This window comes from Aedes aegypti, chromosome 3, assembly GCF_002204515.2.
Source record: "Aedes aegypti strain LVP_AGWG chromosome 3, AaegL5.0 Primary Assembly, whole genome shotgun sequence".
Classification (NCBI taxonomy): domain Eukaryota; kingdom Metazoa; phylum Arthropoda; class Insecta; order Diptera; family Culicidae; genus Aedes; species Aedes aegypti.
Window position 1 is genome coordinate 206,252,006 of NC_035109.1, and position 23,582 is coordinate 206,275,587.

General features: G+C 43.3%; 1 protein-coding gene across 1 annotated transcript in view; it reads left to right on the forward strand.

Annotated features, from left to right (window-relative positions):
- LOC5577036 (transcription-associated protein 1) overlaps nt 1–22,939 on the forward strand; it is a 40,967-nt gene extending 18,028 nt beyond the window's left edge. The window contains 11 exon segments of the mRNA XM_021855339.1: nt 682–974; nt 1,041–1,412; nt 1,414–1,616; nt 1,684–1,828; nt 6,005–7,172; nt 7,752–9,157; nt 11,505–13,100; nt 19,903–21,040; nt 21,104–21,329; nt 21,481–22,123; nt 22,208–22,939. Of these exon segments, the coding sequence (XP_021711031.1) occupies nt 682–974; nt 1,041–1,412; nt 1,414–1,616; nt 1,684–1,828; nt 6,005–7,172; nt 7,752–9,157; nt 11,505–13,100; nt 19,903–21,040; nt 21,104–21,329; nt 21,481–22,123; nt 22,208–22,792 (7,775 nt within the window). The 3' untranslated portion in view covers nt 22,793–22,939.
- Nucleotides 22,940–23,582: the final 643 nt, after the last annotated feature.

Consider the following 23,582-nt stretch of genomic DNA (forward strand, 5'->3'; position numbering starts at 1 on the left):
TTCCAAGCATAAGCATTAGAACGTCCCTTATTATTATCTTCTAGTATAAGATATTATGATGTTTATCCAGCTGTTTTTGATGTCTTCGGCAAAGTAGTTGATTGGTTCAAGGAATCCTTACCTTCTCCCATCGTGAGAGCTGGTTGGTTTCCAATGTCCGCTGTGCTGTCGCAGGTACCACCTTCGCTGTCCTGACCTGTGCCTGTATTCTCTACGCCATTCAGGTGTCCATCGTAGAGCTGTTTCCACCTTTCGATTGCCTCACGTCCGTCCGTCAGGATGCTCCCATCCTTATCCCTGCACATTTCAGCTCGCGACACGAGGCCTTTACGGGATTCGTTGATCTTATATGTATAACTTCCGCGTTTCTTTAGAACGGTACAACAACTCCATCTCTAGGCATTCCACATCTTCCAGGTGGCGCTTTCTGTCACGGAAAAGACAGGTTTGTTGTTCCGCTTCAGTCTGTATCGTTCCACGTTCTGGCGCGTACCATGCTGTAGCATTGCTGCATTTTTTCCTCCAAGACCTCCTGGCACTCCTCGTCAAACCAATCGTTTCTTGAACTCCGTTTCACGTATCGCACAATGCTTTCGGCAGCGTTGGTAATGACTGCTTTGGGGTCTCATTGACCCCAGAACACAAACAAAGGGTTAAGTACGAATCTTCGTTTCGTTGCAGATCTCACAATACTGACCCACAAGGTATTCTATCACGAGGTACTGACACTGTCTGATGCAGAAGACACAACGCTGAATAAGCTCGACTGCTACAAGACGGTGACGAATCTGATTCCGTTGAGAAAGAGTGCCCTGCGAGCTTTGGCGGCCTGCCACTACATTCCGAACGGATGTCGGGAGAAAATTTTCTCCATACTGTTCAAGGCTCTGGAGAAGAACAACGTTGAACTGCAGGAGGCGGCCTTTGAGTGTATGCAGAACTTCCTCCAAGGCTGTACCGTCGATAAGGAGACAGTGAGTAGATTTTTTGCTAAATATAATACAGTTCCCAAGGCTAAGCTATCTCCTTTTTACTTTTAGATCCATGCTGGCATCCGTCCTTTGCTGATGCAATTAGGAGACCATCGCAATCTGACGTTGAATGGCGCAAAACGTCTCTCCTACCTGACGCAGTTGTTCCCGTCAATGTTTAACGAAAAACTCTGCGATTCTCTTCTTCAAATTGTTAAAAAACTCCTGGAAAGCTCTATCGCGGCAAATAAGGGATCGAACTTCTTGGCCGCATCCAAGACTGGTGAAACGGAGCAAAAGATCGTAACCATCATTGGCATATTCCACCAAATCCCAGCTGCCTCAGCCAAGTTCATCGATAGCCTTTGCAAACTAATTTTGCAAACCGAGAAGAGCTTGATGATCGAACCCTGCTCGCCATATCGTCCACCGTTGGTCAAGTTTCCTGCTTAAATTCCCCAAGGAATCCATGGAGCTTCTGTTGAGCGACGTCAACGTGAAGGATGCCCAGTGGAATCGATTCATGATCTACTTGCTGAAGCACAAGGACGGTCTACCGTTCCGAAACGCCATCCAGGAGAAGAGTCCACGGTTGATTCAGCTGATATTGATCAATTCGGAAGGAAGCGTCGCCATTGCCCAGGGGTAAGGATCAACAACTCTAACAAGAATCGTCGGCACTATATCAAATGTTTTATCTCTATTTCTCCAGAAAACCATTCGAAGATCGGTACGAAGCTCAAAGACAGGCCATTCTCATCATCCACACGTTGATAGAATTCGACAGTCCCTGGATCTCAACTCAGACGGATATCATCGGGGCATTGAAGACTATTTGGAAGAACGATTTGTACAAGGTGAGTTCCAATCCGATCTAATTCTCTTCAAGTTTGGGATTCTATGCATGTTCCTAATACGGAGTACAATTTTTGAAAAGGACGAATATAACAATAATAATAACTTCAGCTTTTGAAAATACGAAGCAAAAATACCATTATCAAGTGATTAAAGGGCTGGTGGCAAATCTCTTCTTCGAGAGTTGGTCTCTATTTTAATGCAAGTCTTATGAGGGCCTCTATTTTTGATGAAAGATCTCTAGTCTTTTTTTCACCAACATGGTCTATAAAGTTGCTCTTTTTGCTTTTCTCCCTACGAATGAAACATGGTACTAAACTACAGAGGCACCATAGATCTTTTCAGAGATTCATACGGGACTATTCCACAGAATCTTCAGGAATTTCTTCAAGCATTACTCGAGAAAATGCTTCAAGAATTCTTTTCCAGAGGTTTCTTTTCTAATACTTTTAGGATCTTGGCCAAGGATCTTTCCAGCAATACTTCTGGCAATTTCTGCACCAATTCTCTCAAGAATTCATCCAACAAATCCTTCAGCGGTATCTGAAGGGATGTTTTAAGTTAGGTTATCACCAGAACATCTTCTTGTCGGTATCAAAATAATTAATTTCTGGCTACGCCATTGTATCATATAAATAAAAAAGATTATATTTAAGTTATTTTATCGCAGGTATTAATAACAAAGAATAATTATTTAATGTTCTATTTGAGAGTTAAAACTTATCATGCTTCCTAGGACAGACTTTATTTGCAAACCAAACCTTTAAAAATGGCCGGATAGATCTGAGCTAGAGCATACGCTAAGTTTTTTTTACGTCGGTCGACGTCCCGCGTAAAAAAAAACGCGTTGTTTCAAAAAAAACGGTGTAAAAAAGACTCGTGTTTTTCGACTATTAATTTATCGTCAATTTATCGTTTTCATTGAATCGTTCATGAAATCTTGCATGCATTCTTCAAAGAAATGTAGGGCGTCCTCTTCTTGGATTTTTTGATTCACTTCGGCAGGAGGTTTTTGAAAGCCACAGAGTTTATATTTGACAATAATTCTACCATCATTTTTTATTTGAAATATTGAATAATGCCCAAGTATAACATTTTCCGTAATCTTGATCTGGTTACATAAAATATTAACCTTAATAAATAGGAGAGTTTGGATGGAAATGTGAAACGACAAAAATTTTATTTTTTTCAAATGTTCCAAATCGTATTGAAATTTACAAAATAAAATACTTCGGTGATTTTCAAGTCACTTTTAGTCACTTTTTCGAGAATCGAAAGTCACTTTTTAGTCACTTTTTTTCTCAAATCTGGTCACTAAAATAACTTTTTTCGGTACCAATTTTTGCTACCAACCCTGATCCAGGAAACCCAACAAAACCCTTTCAGGAGTTCCTACCTCGATATTTTTAGTCATTTTTCCATACATGTTAATGAGATTTCTTCCAGAATTTCCGGTTGAAATCACTAGAGTAATTCCTGGGATGATCCTTGGAAAAAATCCAGATTGATTACTTGCAGATATTCCGACTGATTTTTTTTTTGGAGATGTCTTAGAAATTCGGTAAAAATATCACTATTTTAGGATTCTTCCAGAAATTTATGGTGCTTTTAGTGAAATTAATAGTCGAAACTCTAAAATTATAATGTATAAAAAATGGGATGAAATGCTAAGGAAGTCAGTGGGAAGGTACACTAGGTACCCAGAGTGAAGAATCTTTCTGTGATTTCTTGTGCAGAATTACCATTTGTTGATAGGTTGGGGTCGGTATACCCTTAGTAGACAGTCCCCTGTAGTCGCACTAGTAATTTTTTACGGCCGTTTTGTTATATATTATTGCGAAATATGTTTTGACACAAAGGTCAGGAGCTTTTTATCTATGTATCATTGATTCAGCTTGATTTTGTTCAAAAAATGATCGAAATAAATAGTTTAGATTAACATATTTTAAGCTCCCTTGCACCTATAGTAGACCTATTATACTTGACCTATTGCATCTGAAGAATGTTTACTTTGGTTTTGTGAAAAAAATATGAAAACTACGAAAAATCATATTATTGCATTTAACACCGGAATGTACACTATAGGAACACATGCCTATAGTAGCACTATTTCTAATTTATGTTCCTATTGTAGCACTAGCTCCATGGCGTAGGTAAAACACAAATCAACGTATATTTATAAAACTTTTATATGTTTCCTTTAAATAATGGATCCAACAGTTCTTAATTCTTCCTTTACTTTGTTTAATAAAGAATATTTCCTTTTAGTAGTGCTACCTTAAGGTACAACAGCTCTACTAAAGGTGCAAGCGAGTTTAAATTTTAATTGAAACTTTTTATTTCAGTTATTTTTTTGGGCAGATTCTTAGCATCACTCAAAAGTGTTTAGAACATCAAATTTGTCCAAAATCAAAACTAGTCTTAGTTAAAAGTAGTTTTCCCAATTTTTTTTCTTTTCATTAAAAAAAACATCTTTATTTGACCATAACTTCAATAATACTTAACCGATTCCAAATCTTTTTATATGGTTTTGAAGGTAAACTATGGATACAACACATTTTGTTAAAAAAGTTGTCACTTAATTATTTAACAATAACTACTCAAAAACATTATTTTTTAACGAAAAATACAAAAATTTTTAAACTTTTACCAGTTAAACCTGAATACACAGACAAACAGACGTCACACTCTTATCATTGTCCATCGATCACCTTTTTAACGATCGATTCAAAAATATTGTAGGTGGTCAATCCACCACCCGCAGCGCTCACATCGTGTTTGTTCGTGTTTGACGTTTACTGACTACCGCCATCTGTTGGCCTGTTGGCCAAACACACTGATTTTAGCCAAGGCGCGTTCAATTCTCTAAGGTGTCCTATTATGCTCACTTTGTGGAGAAAACCAGACAGGGTAGGTGAGGAAGGGCTGGCCGTTTTGTTTACAAACATCTGAGACAGGTTGCCGAGAGATCGACTCATGATTGGTTGGAGAAACAGCGTTGTCAAGAATTATTCCAATCTGGTCGCCCCTGCTCCTTGTGTGCTCTACTCCTTTCTTTCTTTTTTTGACAATTTCGTCCGCACTGATGGCAGCACAGCTAGTTTCAGTTTCAACATCATCCAGGCAAGGCAGAAATGTTTGTAAACAAAACGGCCAGCAAGTTAAAGATGGCCTCCAAGCCGCTTTCGCCAAGTGATTACACCTTACTCTGGCTACAGAGTAAAATGCACATACCTTGATTTTAGCATTAGTCGTACATGTTCCCGTGACTATGATTTTGATCGATATTTGATCTAAGTGTTACGTCTGTTTGTCTGTGCTTAATACTTAAGCTGAAACTGCTAGCTTTCGAAAAGGTCTTAAAAGCATTTTTTTTGCACGTTTTATAATAAAAATGTTTTTGAATTTTAAAAAATATATGCATTATTCAACTCGTGGTTATTACAAGATGCTTTATAAATTACAGATAAATAGTAAAAATGTAATTTCCGGCGGAAAAAAAACTCAACAATCCAAATAAATATGATTTTGTTTTTCATTGAAAAACCATGTTTTGACACGCACCCACCCCCTCGTAACGCATTTTGTATGAACATTTTCCAAATTTTGTATGAACATTTTACAAATTTTGTATGAACATTTTCCAAATTTTGTATGAACTGTAACAACTCATCGATACCCACCCACCCCTTTCAGTTTATATTAATCCTTTCTTTCCCACAGCTTTGTTCGACAATTTAACTATCAAAATGGCGTTTCTAAAAAAAGTGCTTGAACAAAAGTTGTTCCAAATAAACTATATTATTCAAAGCCAAAATAAAAAAAAATGATTGTTTTTCAATAGTTAGTTGATTGTTTTTCAATAGTTTGACCCTTAGGTCACTTATTTCTATGTTTGATAAGACAATTGAGCGTATAAATTTATTCCAATTATTATTGAGCTACTCGTACCAATTCGGTTTAGTCCGCGTTCGTCGAAAATCGGTGGATCACCTGTGCTTACCCATGGGAAAGAGAGGGTTAAGTATTTCCTGACTCCTGTTTTTTTTAGGCAAAAGGTTTCTGAAGTTTCTGGTTTCGCAGAATGGAGTGTTAATATTGATTTTTTTGATAGTTTTCATATTCATCGGATATTATCGGTTATTTCAATTTTTTTTCTTTACACATCTCTTTTCCAGACTTGCCAATCATCCGTGGTGTGCGATATGTGGCATTTGGTAGCGAAGATATTGATGGAATATTTCTCACACAATACGAATGAAATCCCATTGCTGTTCCAACTGTTGCGGGCCCTGTGTTTGCGATTCATACCGGATTTCCAGTTTTTCCGCGATTTTCTCCAGAACACCGTATGCCAGAGCTATACCGTAGATTGGAAGAGGGCAGCCTTCTTCCATTTTGTGGAGTGCTTCGGCAATCCAGAAGTGTCACAGGATCTGAAGGCCAAAATTTTGACTATGGTGATTATTCCTAGCTTTGCCGTTAGCTTCGAGAAGGGAGAAGGCAACAAGCTGGTGGGAGCTCCACCGGCACCGTATTTGGAAGACGAGAATAATATCGTGTCCGTGTTCATCAACAAGGTCATCGATCCGGAGAAACCATTCGCGAATGAAGACGCGGTGAGGATCGCTTTACTGCAGTTTGCTTGTCTTCTGGTCGAACGCGCTTCGCCGCATATTCACGATGGGGATGCTAACAACAAACGGGAAGGAAACAAACTGCGCCGACTAATGACCTTTGCTTGGCCTTGTCTGTTGCCGAAGAATTGCGTAGATCCGGCTGCTAGGTATCACGGTCACTTGTTGCTTAGCCACATTATTGCAAGGCTGGCAATTCACAAAAGAATAGTTCTCCAAGTGTTCCATTCGTTACTCAAAGCTCATGCCGTTGAAGCAAGGACTGTGGTTAAACAAGCTCTGGAAGTCTTGACCCCTGCTATGCCCTTGCGCATGGAAGACGGGAACACCATGCTGACTCACTGGACAAAGAAAATCATCGTCGAAGAGGGTCACTCGATGCAGCAACTGTTTCATATTCTACAGCTATTGGTCAGACATTTCAAGGTCTACTATCCGGTGCGACATCATCTGGTGCAGCAGATTATCACTTCAATGCAACGACTGGGTTTTACTGTCAACGCCACCATAGACTATCGTAAACTGTCTGTCGAGTTGGCAGAGGTCATCATCAAGTGGGAGGTTCAACGTATCAAGGAGGAAACAGATGGCGGCAGCACTGCAGTCGAAGAGGACGATAGCAAGTTGCAGACGGATGTCAAACAGCAGCCCAGTGGGGCGGTGAAACGAACGGCTCAGGACGATGAAGCTCGTAAAAAGCTGGCGACAGGTGGGTACTCTAAATCGGGTCTACCCCGTTTTACATACGGTAATGTTGGTAGAATAGTTGTTTGGCATACAGTCACCCCTTCACCCTTCCCGCATGAACTGGCGTAGTGGTAAATACGATCTACCGTGGGAGCCAGTTGAATGCATCATCAACTCCTTCCCCTTCCCCAGAATTGATCTGCATTCTGACGTGGCAGGCGCCATTGTTGCCTAAAAAGAAAATTTCTAGCACTTATACACTGAGCGTATTTGTTAGACCCAAGCAGCCATCTGGATAATCCCTATATGTAATCACAGCTGATTTGGCAATACTAAATTAGCAACCATGGGCGGCCAATCAAGCTTAAGCTTTAATAACTGTCAATGAAATGTACGATCGTGAGCAGTTTATCGACATTTCAATCGATAGTTTTGATCTAATTCAAAGTTTTTCAGAATTATGCCAAACTGCTTTTACGCCAATTGGCAATTATGCTAAACGACCAATACGCGAAAAAGGCTATTATGCCAAACGGGGTAGACCCCATCAAATGGAAGCTTATATTTTAAGTCGATTTAATTCTTTCTTTTCCCTTTCCAGGCGAAACTAACCCGCAGCCATCTCCCAGTACATCGACTGCTACGACAACTCCTGGGGTAGCTCCAAAAGTCGAAGGTTCTGGTCGACCCATTGATCGGGCTCATTGTGATACGGTGATAAACTTCCTGTTCCGTATGGCGTGTCAACTGAACGACGTATCGACTACTCCGGGCACCATGTCCCCCGGAGAAAGTCTGTCCAGAAGATGTGTCAACCTACTGAAATTGGCTATCAAGCCGGACGTTTGGCAGCAACCGTTTGATCTCAAACTAACATGGCTGGATAAGGTGTTCACGAGCATTGAAGGTCAGCAACCAAATATTGGAAATATTTGTACAGCTTTGGAGTTGTTGACCTTCCTGTTGACGGTTCTGAAGAAAGAGCAAATCTTGACTACGTTCCGGCCCTTGCAGCGAGGTCTCTCTGCATGCGTAACTTGCCCGAACACTCGTGTCATCAAACTTATGCACGGACTACTGACTCGTCTTATGGCGATTTTCCCAACAGATTCACATCATAAGCACGATGAGCTGGAAACGCTTTACGCAACTATAAGCAAAATGATCTTTGAAGGGTTGGCAGCATTCGAGAAGAATGCCCAAGCCAACCCTTCTACCTTGTTTGGCACGCTGATGACTTTGAAAGCAGCCTGCACCAACAATCAAAGTTACATAGATCGCCTCATCATTCCCTTCATGAGACTGCTCAATCGCCTCACAAAAGATCACCTGGGTGGAATCGCCAACAATCAGAATGGAAATGGCGAAGCGGCCACAAATGCCGGTTCAATTGCCCTAGAACTGCTCGTCGTTTCGTTGGATCTGGTTAAAAACCGCGTCGTCGTGATGAGCGTGGAAATGCGAAAGATGTTTATCGGTGGAATCTTGGTGGGACTGATCGAGAAAAGTAATGACGTAAAGGTGATCAAGGCAATCGTCAAGATGATCGAGGAATGGATGAAGAACAAAAACTCCCCTGTCACAGTATCGCAAGCACCAACACTACGCGAGAAGTCAATCCTGCTGGTTAAGCTTATGCAGTACGTGGAGAAACGATTTGCCGATGATCAAGAGCTGAATGGTCAGTTCTTGGAGCTAGTTAACTACATTTACCGCGACGAGCAGCTAAAAATTACCGAGCTGACCTCTAAACTAGAAGCCGCTTTCCTAGCGGGTCTACGCTGCAACCAACCGAAAATACGTGCCAAGTTCTTCGAAGTGTTCGATGGTTCCATGAGGCGACGACTTCACGACCGTTTACTCTACATCATTTGCTCGCACGCCTGGGATTCGATTGGGCAGCACTACTGGATCAAGCAATGCATCGAACTGTTGATTTTGACGGCCAATACCACAACACAGATTCAAAATAGCAACGAGAATCATCTGCTGCCAAGCATATCATCGGTAAGTCTGAATCACTTGAACATATTTAATGTATACTAACATGTGAAACATGTGGAACAACTTTTGCAAATCCAAGCTTTTCTCGTTCACCGAATCGCATATCGATTCGTAGCCTTAACAGCTACAGCTGATTCCCTTCTACTTATTAGTGAGGTAATGTTTTTTTTTTTTCAATTGCAGCTTTTTCTAGAGTTTTGATTATATTTTTCTTGGCTTTTGTGGTTTAGAACTTTGTTGTTCGACCATTTGGGATGGTCCCGTAATAACACTTTGTAGGATGGTGATCGCTCGATCGGAAGTTCTAACACTCCAACTTGTCTGACTTGTAGATTACTTCTTTTCCCACTCCTCCGGTAGTTGCTCTTTTCCCCAAATTTGCCTATTTTACCACGATTGGTGCATACGAACCACTACTGTATTTTTCCCATACCCGTTTCCTTGACCTGATATACAGTATGACTAACAGGCTAACGTAATCAATAAAACAATAAATAACAAAACAAAATACGATCAGCAACTCCAAGCCCATCTCGATGAGTTCAGTTCCATTACCATCCTTACCAGCCAACACTCAGCATCATTCAGCTGTTTATCGAAATGCTTCTATCACCATTGGATCACCCCACTCTCATCCGTCAAGGTGCTTCCATTCTTGATCCTGCACATCTGGACCCCAAAAATGAAACTTTGTTGAACTTGGTACAAATTCCGCGTTTATTTCTTCAGGCTGAGTTCTACCGAAAGTGGCGGATCTGCTGTTTCCATTTCTGTCTATAACGGTCCACGTTCTGTCGAGTCCCTTGCTGCAGCATAACCGTCCGCGCTGCCTTTTTCTCCTCCATAATCAGGCTGCACTCCTTGTAAAACCAATGTTTCGCCTTCTTCGTTCCACGTATTCAGCACTGTTGTCCAAAAGTCTTCAAAAGGAGTTCCATCGAGCTCACCCTTTCTCGGTATTACAGGCTAGAGTTTTTTTTTGCGCGTATACATTTGTGATATCCGTCCTCTGATCTGCCGGATCTTTGCGATATTCCTCATATTTGTCACTCTCTGGTACTCTTCATCGAACCAGTTATTTCGTCTTCGTTGTTGACCAGTGCCAATCACATCCCGTGTCGTTGAGGTCATAGCTTCGTGGATAGAGTCTCACAAGATGTTGACGCATCCAGAAACGTTGATTGTTCCCAACTGCTTGTCCATCCACCCCATCCGTTCGAGTAGATATTAGGGCGTCCAAAGGTCCTAACATGTATAACAGCTGAAAAATGTCGCCCATCAACCAACACGTGCTCTATTCGGGAGCAGGCTTCACATCTCGGATGTCGTCAGGTGTGTTTGCGGATATTACTACGTGATAAGTACGTAGTATTGATTACCAGTAGCAGCGAAGGTCACAAGCCGCAGGCCATTATTGTGTGTAACGAAATAAAGGCTTTCCGTTCTAATGACCGGCCTGAAAAAGTTGTCATACTCTAAAAGCGAATTTGCGTCGCCGATGATCATCTTGTCATCTTGGTATGGGTACTCTCCGCAGAACTCATCCTTCGTGACTTTGGGTTTATCGTAGATTTGTTCGTATAAGCTGGTTTGATTGTAGTTGAAGGGCTTGTCTTTCATGATCAACATGTAGGTTCGGCCGCTCACCGGTTCCCACCCAAAAACTTGCTTCATCTGCAACTGCAATCGCTGTAGTAGATATATTACTCGAATGATGTGTTAACGATTTACGTCCTCAGAATTGACTGTTTTGTTCCAGCGTATTTCCTGGATAGCTGCCACACTGGCGCTGGTATTCCTCAGTTCACAAGCCAGGAGCTCAACTTGCGTGGGTTCATCCAAAGTTCTTACGTTCCTAGATATGGCTTCCAAACCGTTGATCCTTTATTCGCTGCCGGGTCTGTTGCCGTAAAATCAACCCGTCTGCGCTACCCATGCCTTTCTTGGGTGGTGAAGAGTCTTCAATAGTCACATAATTAGGGTTGCGCTACCTACCTCGATCTGGCTGCCTCCTCGATGCTGACAAGAAACAGCAATGTCCGTTTGGTATTTGCATGGTGACCACGCTCATAGCCATCCATCCACCTTCATCAGAGTTTTAGACCTATAGCTCTGGTCATCAATATTTTCAAGTTCTTTTGCACAAGCTACTATTATAATAGTGAGCCGTCATGCACTAACGATGTTTCAAGACATAAAACAATTTTATTTTGTACCACAAATTGCCAGAACGCTGGTTCCACCCTTTTCATACGTTAGTCTAGAAATACTCATCATTATGGCCTTTATCTTATTTTATTCTTTTGTCACAAACAATTTGTTCTAGACTTGTTGCTTCTATCTTCCACAGGTAATCAATTTGGCCGAATCAGATGAGAAGAAAAACTTTGTCATCTACACATCCTTGCAAAACGACCCAACGGAAACGTTCGATTCCATCGAAGACAAGGAGGATGCATTTGATATGGACATGAGCGTAGATTCTAACATTTCGCGACACGAAGAGAGTGAGCGACCGGTGGCCAATCGTCAAGCTGCGTTGGCCAAACTCATCAGTCGCCAGGCAGAGTTTTTGGAGGCAAGCCGCAAGGTACGCACGGAACAGCTTCTAGTGGCTACGGCTCAGCTCTGCCACATGGACACTCAACTGGCCGAAAGAGTATGGCTCGATGTATTCCCTCGACTGTGGTCTATACTGGACCATGGTCAGCAACAATCATTAGATCGGGAAATAGTGCCATTCCTCTCTTCCGGAACACACATCATTCAGAAAGACTGTCATCCCAGCGCACTTCACACGTTTGTGGAGGCTTTGTCGCATTGTGATCCACCCGTTTATATTCCGCCCAATTTGATGGCGTACTTGGGCAAGGCGCACAACTTGTGGCACCGAATGACGTTGATGCTCGAGGAGATGGCTCTAGAATGGCCCAACAGGAAGGAAAGCATATCGGAGTATGCAGAATTTGATGAAGAGAATTGTCGGGATGGCTCCTATGTCATGGATCCACTGTCTCAAATGTATTCCTCGTTGCATGAAGAGGACTTGTGGGCTGGATTATGGCAAAAATATGCTAAATACCAGGAAACCAATTTGGCGATCGCCCACGAACAGATGGGATTCTTCGAGGAGGCACAAAGTATTTATGATTCAGCAATGACACGTTTCAAACAGGATCTGAACAACGGTGTCACTCCTTTGGATATGAACAGTGAGCTATTGCTGTGGGAAAATCACTGGATTCGATGTGCCAAAGAGCTGAATCAATGGGATATTCTGATGGACTATGGTCAGCTGAATAAGGATAAGAATTCCTTCCTGATTATGGACAGCGCTTGGCGTGTTCCGGATTGGACCCTGATGAAACAAGCTCTCTCCAAAGTGGAACAAACCTATCCCAAACAAGTGGGCTACAAGTTCAATCTCTATCGAGGTTATTTGACGATCTTGAACCAAGAAGAGCAACATCCCTCTGTAGAACGGTATGTTGAGGTTGCGTCGGCTTATTGTATGCGCGAGTGGCGCCGATTGCCACCCATAGTTTCGCACATTCATCTTCCCATTCTGCAAGCATCGCAGCAAATCATGGAACTGCAGGAAGCCAGCCAGATTCACCAAGGCTTGCTACAGAACCGCAGTTCCTCGCTGCACGACATGAAAGCGATAGTGAAAACGTGGCGTAACCGACTTCCAGTCATAGCGGATGATTTGTCCCACTGGAGTGACATCTTCACCTGGAGACAGCATCATTATCAGATTATAACGTCTCATCTGGAGCAACAGGGCGATAATACCTCGCCGTGTATGCTGGGGGCGCATGCCTCGGCCCAGACAATCATTCACTTTGGTAAAATCGCCCGGAAGCAGAACTTGACGGGAGTTTGCCAGGATTCGCTGTACAGGATCTACACCATTCCTTCGGTGCCGGTCGTCGATTGTTTCCAGGTATGTGTTACAATAAATAAATACAATATGAGACTTTTACATCATAAATCAAAGCACGAAACATATAAGCTAAATCACATAATTACATTAGCAGCGTTCCCTCTACTAGTAGTATGGGTAACATCACTATTTCAGCCCTACGAGATGACGAGGTTGAGTTTAACAAGTTGTGTGTACTTGTGTCATTTCCGCGATTACTTTAATCTAGTTCAGTTGACTGCTTTTAGTTTACAGCATATCAGTTCCTGTCCCGTTGTTTCTGAGCAAATGAATGAACAAGCATCCAAACCAATACAATGATCCTTTCTAATTCCTGCATTGCTGTTATGGTGATTATAAAACCAATGGCCAATGGGATAAATTTTCAACGCGGAGCGCTGTTTGTTTGGTTCGCAAGTCTTGTGCTCTTGAAAATTTGAGGTGTCGCTTCGGTTATACGTTATACGGTTATGAATAGATAGATAGATAGATATCTTTATTTAAGAGATTTGCAGCCCGAGGCTGGCTCATCTCTGCGGTTATGAATATTTGAAGTTTACATGTACACACCAAAACACGTGTCAAATGTACACGTTGCAAATAAAATGGCGAAAAGAAACCACGTGCTTAAACTTTTTTTTTCGCACCGCCAGAATGTGAAAATGCATTTGTAATGTTTCATATTATTGCAACTTTTTGTAATATTTGGTTATTTCAATTAAAGACACTTTCAACAAAAACAGGATGACCAGCGAACCAGGAAATATCCGGGGATTTTATATCACCCTGAGCAAACCTGGAAGACCTCAAGTATAATTAGCTGATTACATTTGAAATGTTTTTGATATCATAACCGTATTTCAAGTAGCTATTATAATTAACACTGATCTTTAGACTCGAACTGGATATGACTGTTTTAAATCAGTCAGGTAGGGAGCCGAATAGGAACGGCATTTAATTTATTTCACCGGTTGTTTTTGAAAAGCTACTGAGCTCACATTCGGCCACGTCGTATTGAACTACTTCTTATTGCAAAATTTCAGACAATTCGGCAAAAATCGATGACAAAGTTAGTTACGGAAATGACCAAGTTCTTTCCCTTACCATGTTTTTATTACTAATTTTTTGTGCAATTTATTTTGAACTTTTTAAATTAACAGTTACCAACGTTCTTGTGCGAATATTTTTCAGAACTAACCTGAATTAATACATTAAAAGGATTTTTTACGACTTAAAAAGTTATTGTAGTCATACATACATTGATATTTTTTGGCTTAGTTTGGTATACCGTACTAAAGTTCAAGTTCACTAGAATTTACTCCAAACACGAAAATCCTGTAAATTCTTATACCTATCAAAAATATGTGTTTTTATTAAAGTTTGCAGATTTTGACATGGTATAAAAGTTTGCAGAACATTATATAACTGCTATAGACTAGAGATGAATTGTTGAATTTTTGCTTTAAACATCGCATTCCCAATGGGAAATTAACGAATCTAAAGAACCGACTGATCGATACCTTCGATAAGATACCTGACCCAAAGATCATCCTTGGAGACGGCAACGGTCACACTACCTGGGGCAGTCGCGTTAACAATGCCAGAGGTTCCGCGATTTTTGAAACCGCAACCGAAACAGGATTATGCATCCTGAATGATGGCTGTAAAACCTTCATCCGTGGTCGCGTAGAAACATCTATTGACATCTCGCTAGCGTCCCACAACATCATCGATCGGTTGCTTTGGTCCGTGGACAACGATCTGTCGGGGAGCGATCACTTCCCAATATGGATCCAATTGAACTCTTCTTCTTCTTCTTTCTGGCGTTACGTCCCCACTGGGACAGAGCCTGCTTCTCAGCTTAGTGTTCTTATGAGCACTTCCACAGTTATTAACTGAGAGCTTACTATGCCAATGACCATTTTTGCATGTGTATATCGTGTGGCAGGTACGAAGATACTCTATGCCCTGGGAAGTCGAGAAAATTTCCAACCCGAAAAGATCCTCGACCGGTGGGATTCGAACCCACGACCCTCAGCTTGGTCATGCTGAATAGCTGCGCGTTTACCGCTACGGCTATCTGGGCCCCCAATTGAACTCATCACCGCCAAAAACCTCCCGTCGACCTCGCTGGCTTTATGACCAAGCCAACTGGAAAATCTTCCAAGACAGAATGGAGGAAATTCTGGAGTCTTCCCCTCCGTCTTCTATCGATCATTTCTCGAACAGCATTATCGAGGCCGCTACGGCGGCCATTCCGAGGACTAGTCCCACCCCCGGGCGAAGGGCCCTTTGTTGGTGGTCTGAGACCACAAAGAAAGCGGTCAAAGCAAGACGCAAAGCACTCCGCGCAGCCAGACGACTACCGGCCGACCACCCGGAGAAAATTGCCGCGATGGAAAAATACCGAGACGCGAACAACAAATGCAAGTTTATCATCCGGGAAGCCAAGGAAAAATCGTGGACGAGCTTCCTTGACGAAATCAACGATAACCAGTCCTCCGCGGAATTATGGAGCAGGGTGAACGCCATTCAGGGTAAGCGCCAAACCAGAGGTCTAGTCCTCAAATCCGGTAACCAGACGACCCGGGATCCAATCCTTGTCGCTGATGCCCTGGCCGACTACTTTGGAGACCTTTCGTCCTTTCATCGATACCCGCTCGACTTTCAAAAAAAACACCAACCCGCCAATGCCGCCTTTGCTATGACACAAGTGCCAGGTTTCCCCGTTCAGAACTTTAACAAAGAATTTTCCATGGACGAATTCCTCTTTGCCCTGAGCAAGTCAAAAGAAAAATCCGCCGGTCCGGACCAGATTGGCTATCCGATGTTGAAAAAATTACCCCCGATAGGAAAAAGAAAGGCACTAGACCTAATCAACAGCGAATGGTTAGCCGGGACCCTACCCGACAGCTGGAAGTGCAGCCTGGTAGTGCCGATTCCGAAGGCTTGTGGTACAAACTACGACCCCAGCGATTTTCGCCCAATAGCCTTAACAAGCTGCTTGGCAAAAATGATGGAGCGCATGGCAAATCGCAGACTGGTGGAATACCTCGAAAAAAACGATCTTCTGGACAACCGTCAACACGCTTTCCGGGCAGGTTTCGGCACCGGAACCTATTTCGCGGCCCTTGGGGACATTCTCAATGGAGCATTAGAAAGGAATGAACACGTTGAAATGGCATCCCTGGACTTGGCGAAGGCCTACAACCGAGCCTGGATCCCGGGATATTAAAGTGCCTAATGGACTGGAGTGTTACTGGGAATCTTGCCAGCTTCGTTAAAAACTTTCTAACCAACCGTCGTTTCCGGGTTAGCATCGGGAATCATCAATCCAAAGAAATCCCCGAAGAAACCGGTGTTCCACAGGGATCGGTTATCGCCGTTACGCTGTTTCTGGTGGGAATGAATGGTGTCTTCCAATCCTTGCCGAAAGGTGTATTCGTGCTGGTCTACGCCGACGACATTTTGCTGCTAGTGACAGGAGTACACCCGAAGATGGTCAGGCGAAAATTGCAGGCAGCCGTAAATGCAGTCGCCAAATGGGCAATCAAAGTGGGCTTTGAAATCTCAGCAACCAAATGTGCAAGACTCCACATCTGCAATTCGAAACATCAACCACCAAAAAAACCAATCACGGTCAACGGTACTGCCATTCCAAACAAGAAAACCGTTAAGATCGTTGGCGTCACCCTCGATCGACACCTCTCCTTCAAAGCCCACTTCGATAATGTCCGATCGGCATGCAAGTCCCGAATCAACTTGCTGAGGCTGATATCCGGCAAAAGGAAAAGAAGCGACCGAACGTCCAGAATCCGAGTTGCCAACGCAATCGTTAACAGCCGATTGCTTTACGGGATCGAAATAACGAGTCAACGCTTCGACGAACTGATCAGCAACCTAGGGGGAACCTACAACAACGCGATCCGGATAATCTCGGGACATCTGCCTTCTACGCCAGCCGACTCGGCCTGTGCCGAAGCCGGAGTCTTGCCTTTCCGATACAAATTGGCTAACAGTATTGGCAGTAGGGCCATCTGTTTCTTGGAAAGAACCAAGAACGACGGATCGGAAGCCTGTATCGAAATACAGGCCAACCAGATCCTTAGGTCCGTGGCCGGCATAGAGCTCCCTTCGGTATCTGAGCGACACCGTAACGGAGCCAGAAGCTGGTCTGCCAGGAAAATAAAGGTGGACAATTATCTGAAGCAAAAACTCAAGAAAGGTGGCAACCCAAGGCTCGCACAAGCCCTTTTCCTGGACCGGATCAGAACAAAGTACAGAATATACAACGTTCGGTACACGGACGGGTCGAAGGCTCTCGGGAAAGTGGGGATAGGCTGGTGCGGCATCGGCTTTCGGGAAAGCAGGAGTCTTCCTAGCCAATGCTCGGTCTTCTCGGCAGAAGCTGCTGCCATTTTTCAAGCAATCTTGCAACCGTCGGACCTTATCGGGCCGGTACTCATCGCCACCGACTCAGCTAGCACAATCGCAGCAATATTATCGGACACTAACAAGCACCCTTGGATTCAGGAGATACAGGATGTGCTTGATGACGAAGAAAACATCACGCTGATGTGGGTACCCGGTCACAGCAGAATTGCGGGCAACGAGGAAGCGGATAGGTGTGCCAATACCGGCAGAGACAGCGAGCGTCTGACCGACATCGTCCCGAGCGCCGATCTCAAATTGTGGCTACGGGAAAAAGTTAACGACGCATGGAGGAGAAAGTGGCAGAGCGAAAGGAACCTTTTCACCAGGAAGATTAAAGGGGACGTTAGAAAGTGGGAAGATCGTCCAGACAGAAGGGAACAAGTTATCCTCTCCCGACTTCGAACGGGGCATACACGAGTCTCTCACTCGATGAGTGGCGGGCCGAATTTCCGAAGAATCTGCGAGACTTGCCAGGTTCACAACTCCGTTGAACACTTCCTGTACACTTGTCCTACTCTGGAACTCCTGAGAAAGCAGTACGATATGGGAAGCATTCGCACGAGCCTACAGGACGATAGATCCAGCGAGGCTGTGCTTTTCCGTTTCCTCAAAGATGCCAAACTTTTCGACGAAATCTAACAGATTTTTTTTCATCCAGCCAACAGAACTCTAGAGTTATTGGATAACCCAAGCGTAACTGGGCTCCCCAAGCACTTCAACTTGGGTGGTAAGTCCCACGTCTACGCCAGTGAAAATGTTGACCTACTATTGAGGCAATAAAATACCGTTACTGGACACCCTGAGCACCCAAAACTCAGGTGGTAAGTCCCACGTCTGCGGCTGTGTTTTTTAAATGAAGGAAACTGACTCCCCTGGGCACCCTAATCACTTGGTAGATAAGACCCACGCCCGCATCTAGAAACAACGCAATTAAAAAGCAACAAAATATCGTAACTGGGCACTCTGAGCACTCAAAACATAGATGGTAAGTCCCACGTCTGCGACTTTATCAACAAACTGAATGACCCCATTCGTACAACAAGAAAGAAAACCGGATCCTGAAAAGAAATAAAAATCATTAAATTGGGCATAATTAAGCTACTTTATACCCGACTCACCCCAAGCTGTCAGTCGATCCCCCCTCCGACACGATACGTTTTTGGAGGAGAGAAACAGCTTCCCACATAAGGCATATCGTTTGCCTGAATCAGGGATGCTGACAGGATCAACCATCTCTCCGAATCCACACTGCTACCCCCGCGGCTGCCGATCGCTCATCGGTTCAATAGCTGATTGGGGGTCTTCTGCCGCACCAGTCGTAGCCGGATTTGCCGCATACTCCAACCTTGGGAAAAAGGAGTCTCAAACTTTCCTTCCTCACACGACGGCACATCGAGGATTTTCCGCTGAAAGGCTGGTGGGTGTTCCTTCTAGCACCCGTTGTACTCCTTTACGCGGCTCATCACAGAGACGAAGGGGAAAAAATCCTTTTTTCCCGTATACGGTGTTCCCACGACGAAATCGGGTTCCACAAGTCCATCACGGGGCTCACCAGTCCTCGGCGGTTTTTGGACAGACCCAGAATTGGCCGAAACAAGAGAAAAATTACGGACATTACAACACAAGAAGAGGAAGCGCGTGAATGTCAAACGTTGGGACATCACAAAACGGAACGCAAGTTCCATGCAAGATGCAAAAAGCTAGGAAAATGCTTAGCTAGGAAAATATGTTGTTTCTTTGTTTGTTCAATTCCAATCTTAACTTGTATTATTGTTCCTTTCATTTTACTTGTTTGTTTGAATGTGTTAACTGTAACTAGTAACGTAAAATATGTGAAAACTTTCTATTTTTTCCGTCTAGGCTAGCCCATCTGGCTAGTATTTTAGTCGTTAAAAGTGGTGAACTCGCCAAGGGCGAAAAGCCACTCTAATAAAGATAAATAATAATAATCGCTTTTGTTGAACCGTCATATGTTTTGAATCTATCAAAAGATATGAAAATATGTTTTTAAGTTCAATTTACATCTGGGAAATTAAAAAAATAAGTTTACAATCACCACTATTGCACCAGAATGACAATAGGCCCCTTAGATTCAATTTTAATATGAAAAACGCTGTTATCAATCACTTGTCGAAGAGACTTCATTGCAATCGATTGTTTGAAAAATAAAAAAAATGCAAATGATCAATTCTGCTTGCCAGAGTGTTACATTGTTCTTTTCAAAATAAGAGTTGAAAAAAAATCCCTTTTTTTGCGAACGGTAAAATATTTAAAATACCGGGAAATAGCCAGGAAAACCGGGAATTTGATATCAAATATTTGCTGGCCAATTTGAAAATTGTAAAATATCGAATAACAATTACTGATCGATTACTTTTTATTTTTCCAGAAAATACGTCAACAGGTCAAATGCTGCCTACAGATGGCCGCTGTGAACAATAGTCGATCGGAACTGTCCGAAGCATTGGAAGTAATCGAACCCACCAATCTGGACTACTTCTCCAAGGAAATGACAGCCGAATTCTACGCCCTGAAGGGACTTCTACTGGCCCAGACCGGTCGCTCCGAAGAGGCCAACAAAGCATTCAGTGCTGCTACTCAATTACACGACACACTCATCAAAGCATGGGCCCTTTGGGGAGACTATTTGGAACACATTTTCACCAGAGATCCTCGCCAGATCAATTTGGGCGTTTCGGCAATGACCTGTTTCTTGCACGCCTGTCGCAACCAAAATGAAAGCAAGTCTCGTAAATACCTTGCCAAGGTACTGTGGCTTTTGTCGTACGATGAAGATAAGTCACTCTTGGAAGCTTTGGATAAATATGCGGTCGGAGTGCCACCAATTCAGTGGGTACCTTGGATACCTCAACTGCTTTGCTGTTTGGTTCAGTACGAAGGAACAGTTATTCTTAACTTGTTGAGTCAAGTGGGCCGGATGTTCCCTCAAGCTGTGTACTTCCCGATTCGAACTCTCTATCTCACTCTCAAAATAGAACAACGAGAAAGATACAAGAGTGTCGAGCAGGCCTCAGCCGCGGCTCAAAAAATGGCTGCCAACAAGGCTGAAACAGGACTTCCGGCAGGAAGTGGTCAAGTTACCATTTCCACCCAACCAGGAGGGTCCGGCACGCAACAGCAGCAACCCCAACAGCAACCTGCAGCTGCCGGTCAGTCAGGCCAGGCCCAACCAGGAACAGAAAATCAACCAGCTGCTGCCGGTGGCAACTTGCAAGCTACAACGACGCCCATCCGAGCCACACCGCCCATGTGGAGATGCTCCAAGATTATGCATTTACAGCGTGATATTCATCCGACAGTTCTGAGCTCTCTTGAGGGGATCGTCGACCAGATGGTTTGGTTCCGCGAAAACTGGTACGAAGAAGTTCTACGTCAGCTGCGCCAAGGCCTAACCAAGTGCTACGCCATAGCGTTTGAGAACCGCTGCTCGGTCAATGAGGCGACCATTACTCAACACACTCTCAATTTCGTTAAGAAGTTGGTCTCTACCTTCGGCATTGGAATCGGTAAGTTGTATCTTCGTAGCATTAAATCATAGTTTAATATTTCACTTTATCCAACATCAACAGAAAACATCTCAAGTTCCGTGTCGTCCAATTTCTCATCGGCTGCGTCCGAGTCTTTGGCAAGGCGGGCCCAAGCAACGGTTCAAGACCCCGTCTTCCAAAAGATGAAGGGTCAATTCACCAGTGATTTCGACTTCTCCCAACCGGGCGCCACCAAGCTGCACAATCTGATCAACAAACTAAAGATTTGGATCAAGATTCTGGAGAACAAAACCAAACAACTTCCCAAGTAAGTGCTTGTTTTTATGCTTTGCGTTTTCTGTTGTCCTGTCTGGGTTCGGGTCCGTTTTGAGGAGTTCTCCTCCGTAAAAGGACGGTTATTGAGTATAAATTTTCCTATCATGCAATAACCGAATATGTATCTCTTTCTCTTGATTCAGATCCTTCTTGATCGAGGAGAAGTGTCGTTTCCTGTCGAACTTTAGTCAGAAAACTGCAGAAGTTGAACTGCCAGGAGAACTCCTACTGCCTAAACATTCTCACTATCACATCCGGATAGCTCGGTTCATGCCACGAGTAGATATCGTTCAGAAACATAACACGGCAGCTCGGAGATTGTACATCCGAGGAACCAATGGCAAGATTTATCCGTATCTGGTTGTCAACGATACTGGTCTGGGAGATGCCCGTCGAGAAGAACGCGTCTTACAGTTGCTGCGTATGCTTAACAACTATCTTGCCAAGCAGAAAGAGACCTCACGACGGTTCCTGCACATCACAGTCCCACGAGTGGTAGCAGTATCACCACAAATGCGTCTGGTTGAGGACAATCCATCCAGTATCTCGCTGCTTGACATTTATAAAAACGGATGCTCCAAACTCAACATTGAACACGACGCACCAATTGCTAGATATTACGAACGGCTGGCGAAGGTGCAGGCTCGTGGCTCGCAAACCAGTCACACGGTTTTGAGAGATATTCTACGAGAAGTACAAACAACGATGATCCCCAAAACGATGCTAAAGGATTGGGCTGTTCGGAACTTCCGTTCAGCGACGGATTACTGGCAGTTCAGAAAGATGGTAAGTCATGCTCCATAATAATTCAGACTTATCTTACCCAAAGAATTTAATGTTATCTAACCACACTTTCCTTTCATATTCCAGTTCACTCTTCAACTGTCGCTTTCCTGCCTGATGGAGTATTGCTTGTTCCTGACTCGTCTGAATGCGGACATGATGTACCTTCATCAGGACTCCGGTCTCATGAATGTATCCTACTTCAAGTTCGATGTCGACGACAGCACCGGTCTGTTGGACGATAGTCGACCCGTTCCATTCCGGTTGACGCCGAACATTGTTGAATTCCTATCGACCATCGGAGTTACTGGTCCACTGACGGCATCTACTATAGCCACGGCCCGCTGTCTGGTGCAACCGAACTTCAAGCTTCCCACTATTCTGCGTGCCATTCTCCGCGATGAGATAATTGCAGTGCAAAAGAAACGTATTCTGGATGAGAAGGTTATTGATCAGAACACGGATCTCTCACAGGAAAACCCAGCGGTAGAAATTGATTCTGAAACCGTAATCAGTACCGTTAACAAAGCGGTCAACAACATTATGGCTCGATTGAACTGTTTGGCACGGTTCGACAACTCAGAGGTGAAAAAGATGAGCACACTTGTACAAGTGGCCAGTAATGCGGATAATCTTTGCCGAATGGATCCCACGTGGCATCCTTGGCTTTAAGTAAGTAACTTTGATCTAAAACTACATTGGCTGATAATTTTAATCATTTTATTCTTGGTAAGCACTAAGCAGCTAAGTAAACGTTCTTAGAAGTATCTCAAGTATGTATTGATTAACGGATATAAATCAATTGTATAAATATCAAAATTTTTTGAGTGATTATGTATAGAGAAACTCCTTGGAGCCCCGTCAAACATAATTATAAGCACCCGTTTTCCATGTCCTTAGGGGACCAACGATCTTATTAGAGTTGATTTGATTTGATTTTCTTTATTATAGAGGCTATCAGCCATAGACGGGTTGACCTCTTTTATTAGAGTTTCGTACTTGATACAACGCGGAGGTAAATTCTTTTCGATCACAGCTTTTTCTGAACCCCACAATGCGAACAACTATTTCCGCATTTTTCGACTCTCGTTGTTGTCCGCCGTTAACAAGATTCCGAGGTGAATTCCAGCATCCTGTAGTAATCCTTGTCGAGATTCCAAAAAACTTTTTGTATTCGTCCGAAATAAATCGTCATGCAGTTTTTGTACATAGACAATCGTTGCTATAATCGGTCTTGTGAGCTTGCTGATAAAGCTGTTAGCTTCCATGATCATCAATGAATCTACATGGTCAATATTGTTGTAAGCCGCCTTGAAATCTATTAACAGCTTGTCCGTAGGGATCTGGTACTCACGGCATTTCTGGAAAGGAATTGTGTTAGGAAGCCTCTCATCGACATAGCCATAAGGGCTTTTCAGCTGATAGATGTCAGTTTGACAGATGCCCACACGATCGTCAATGC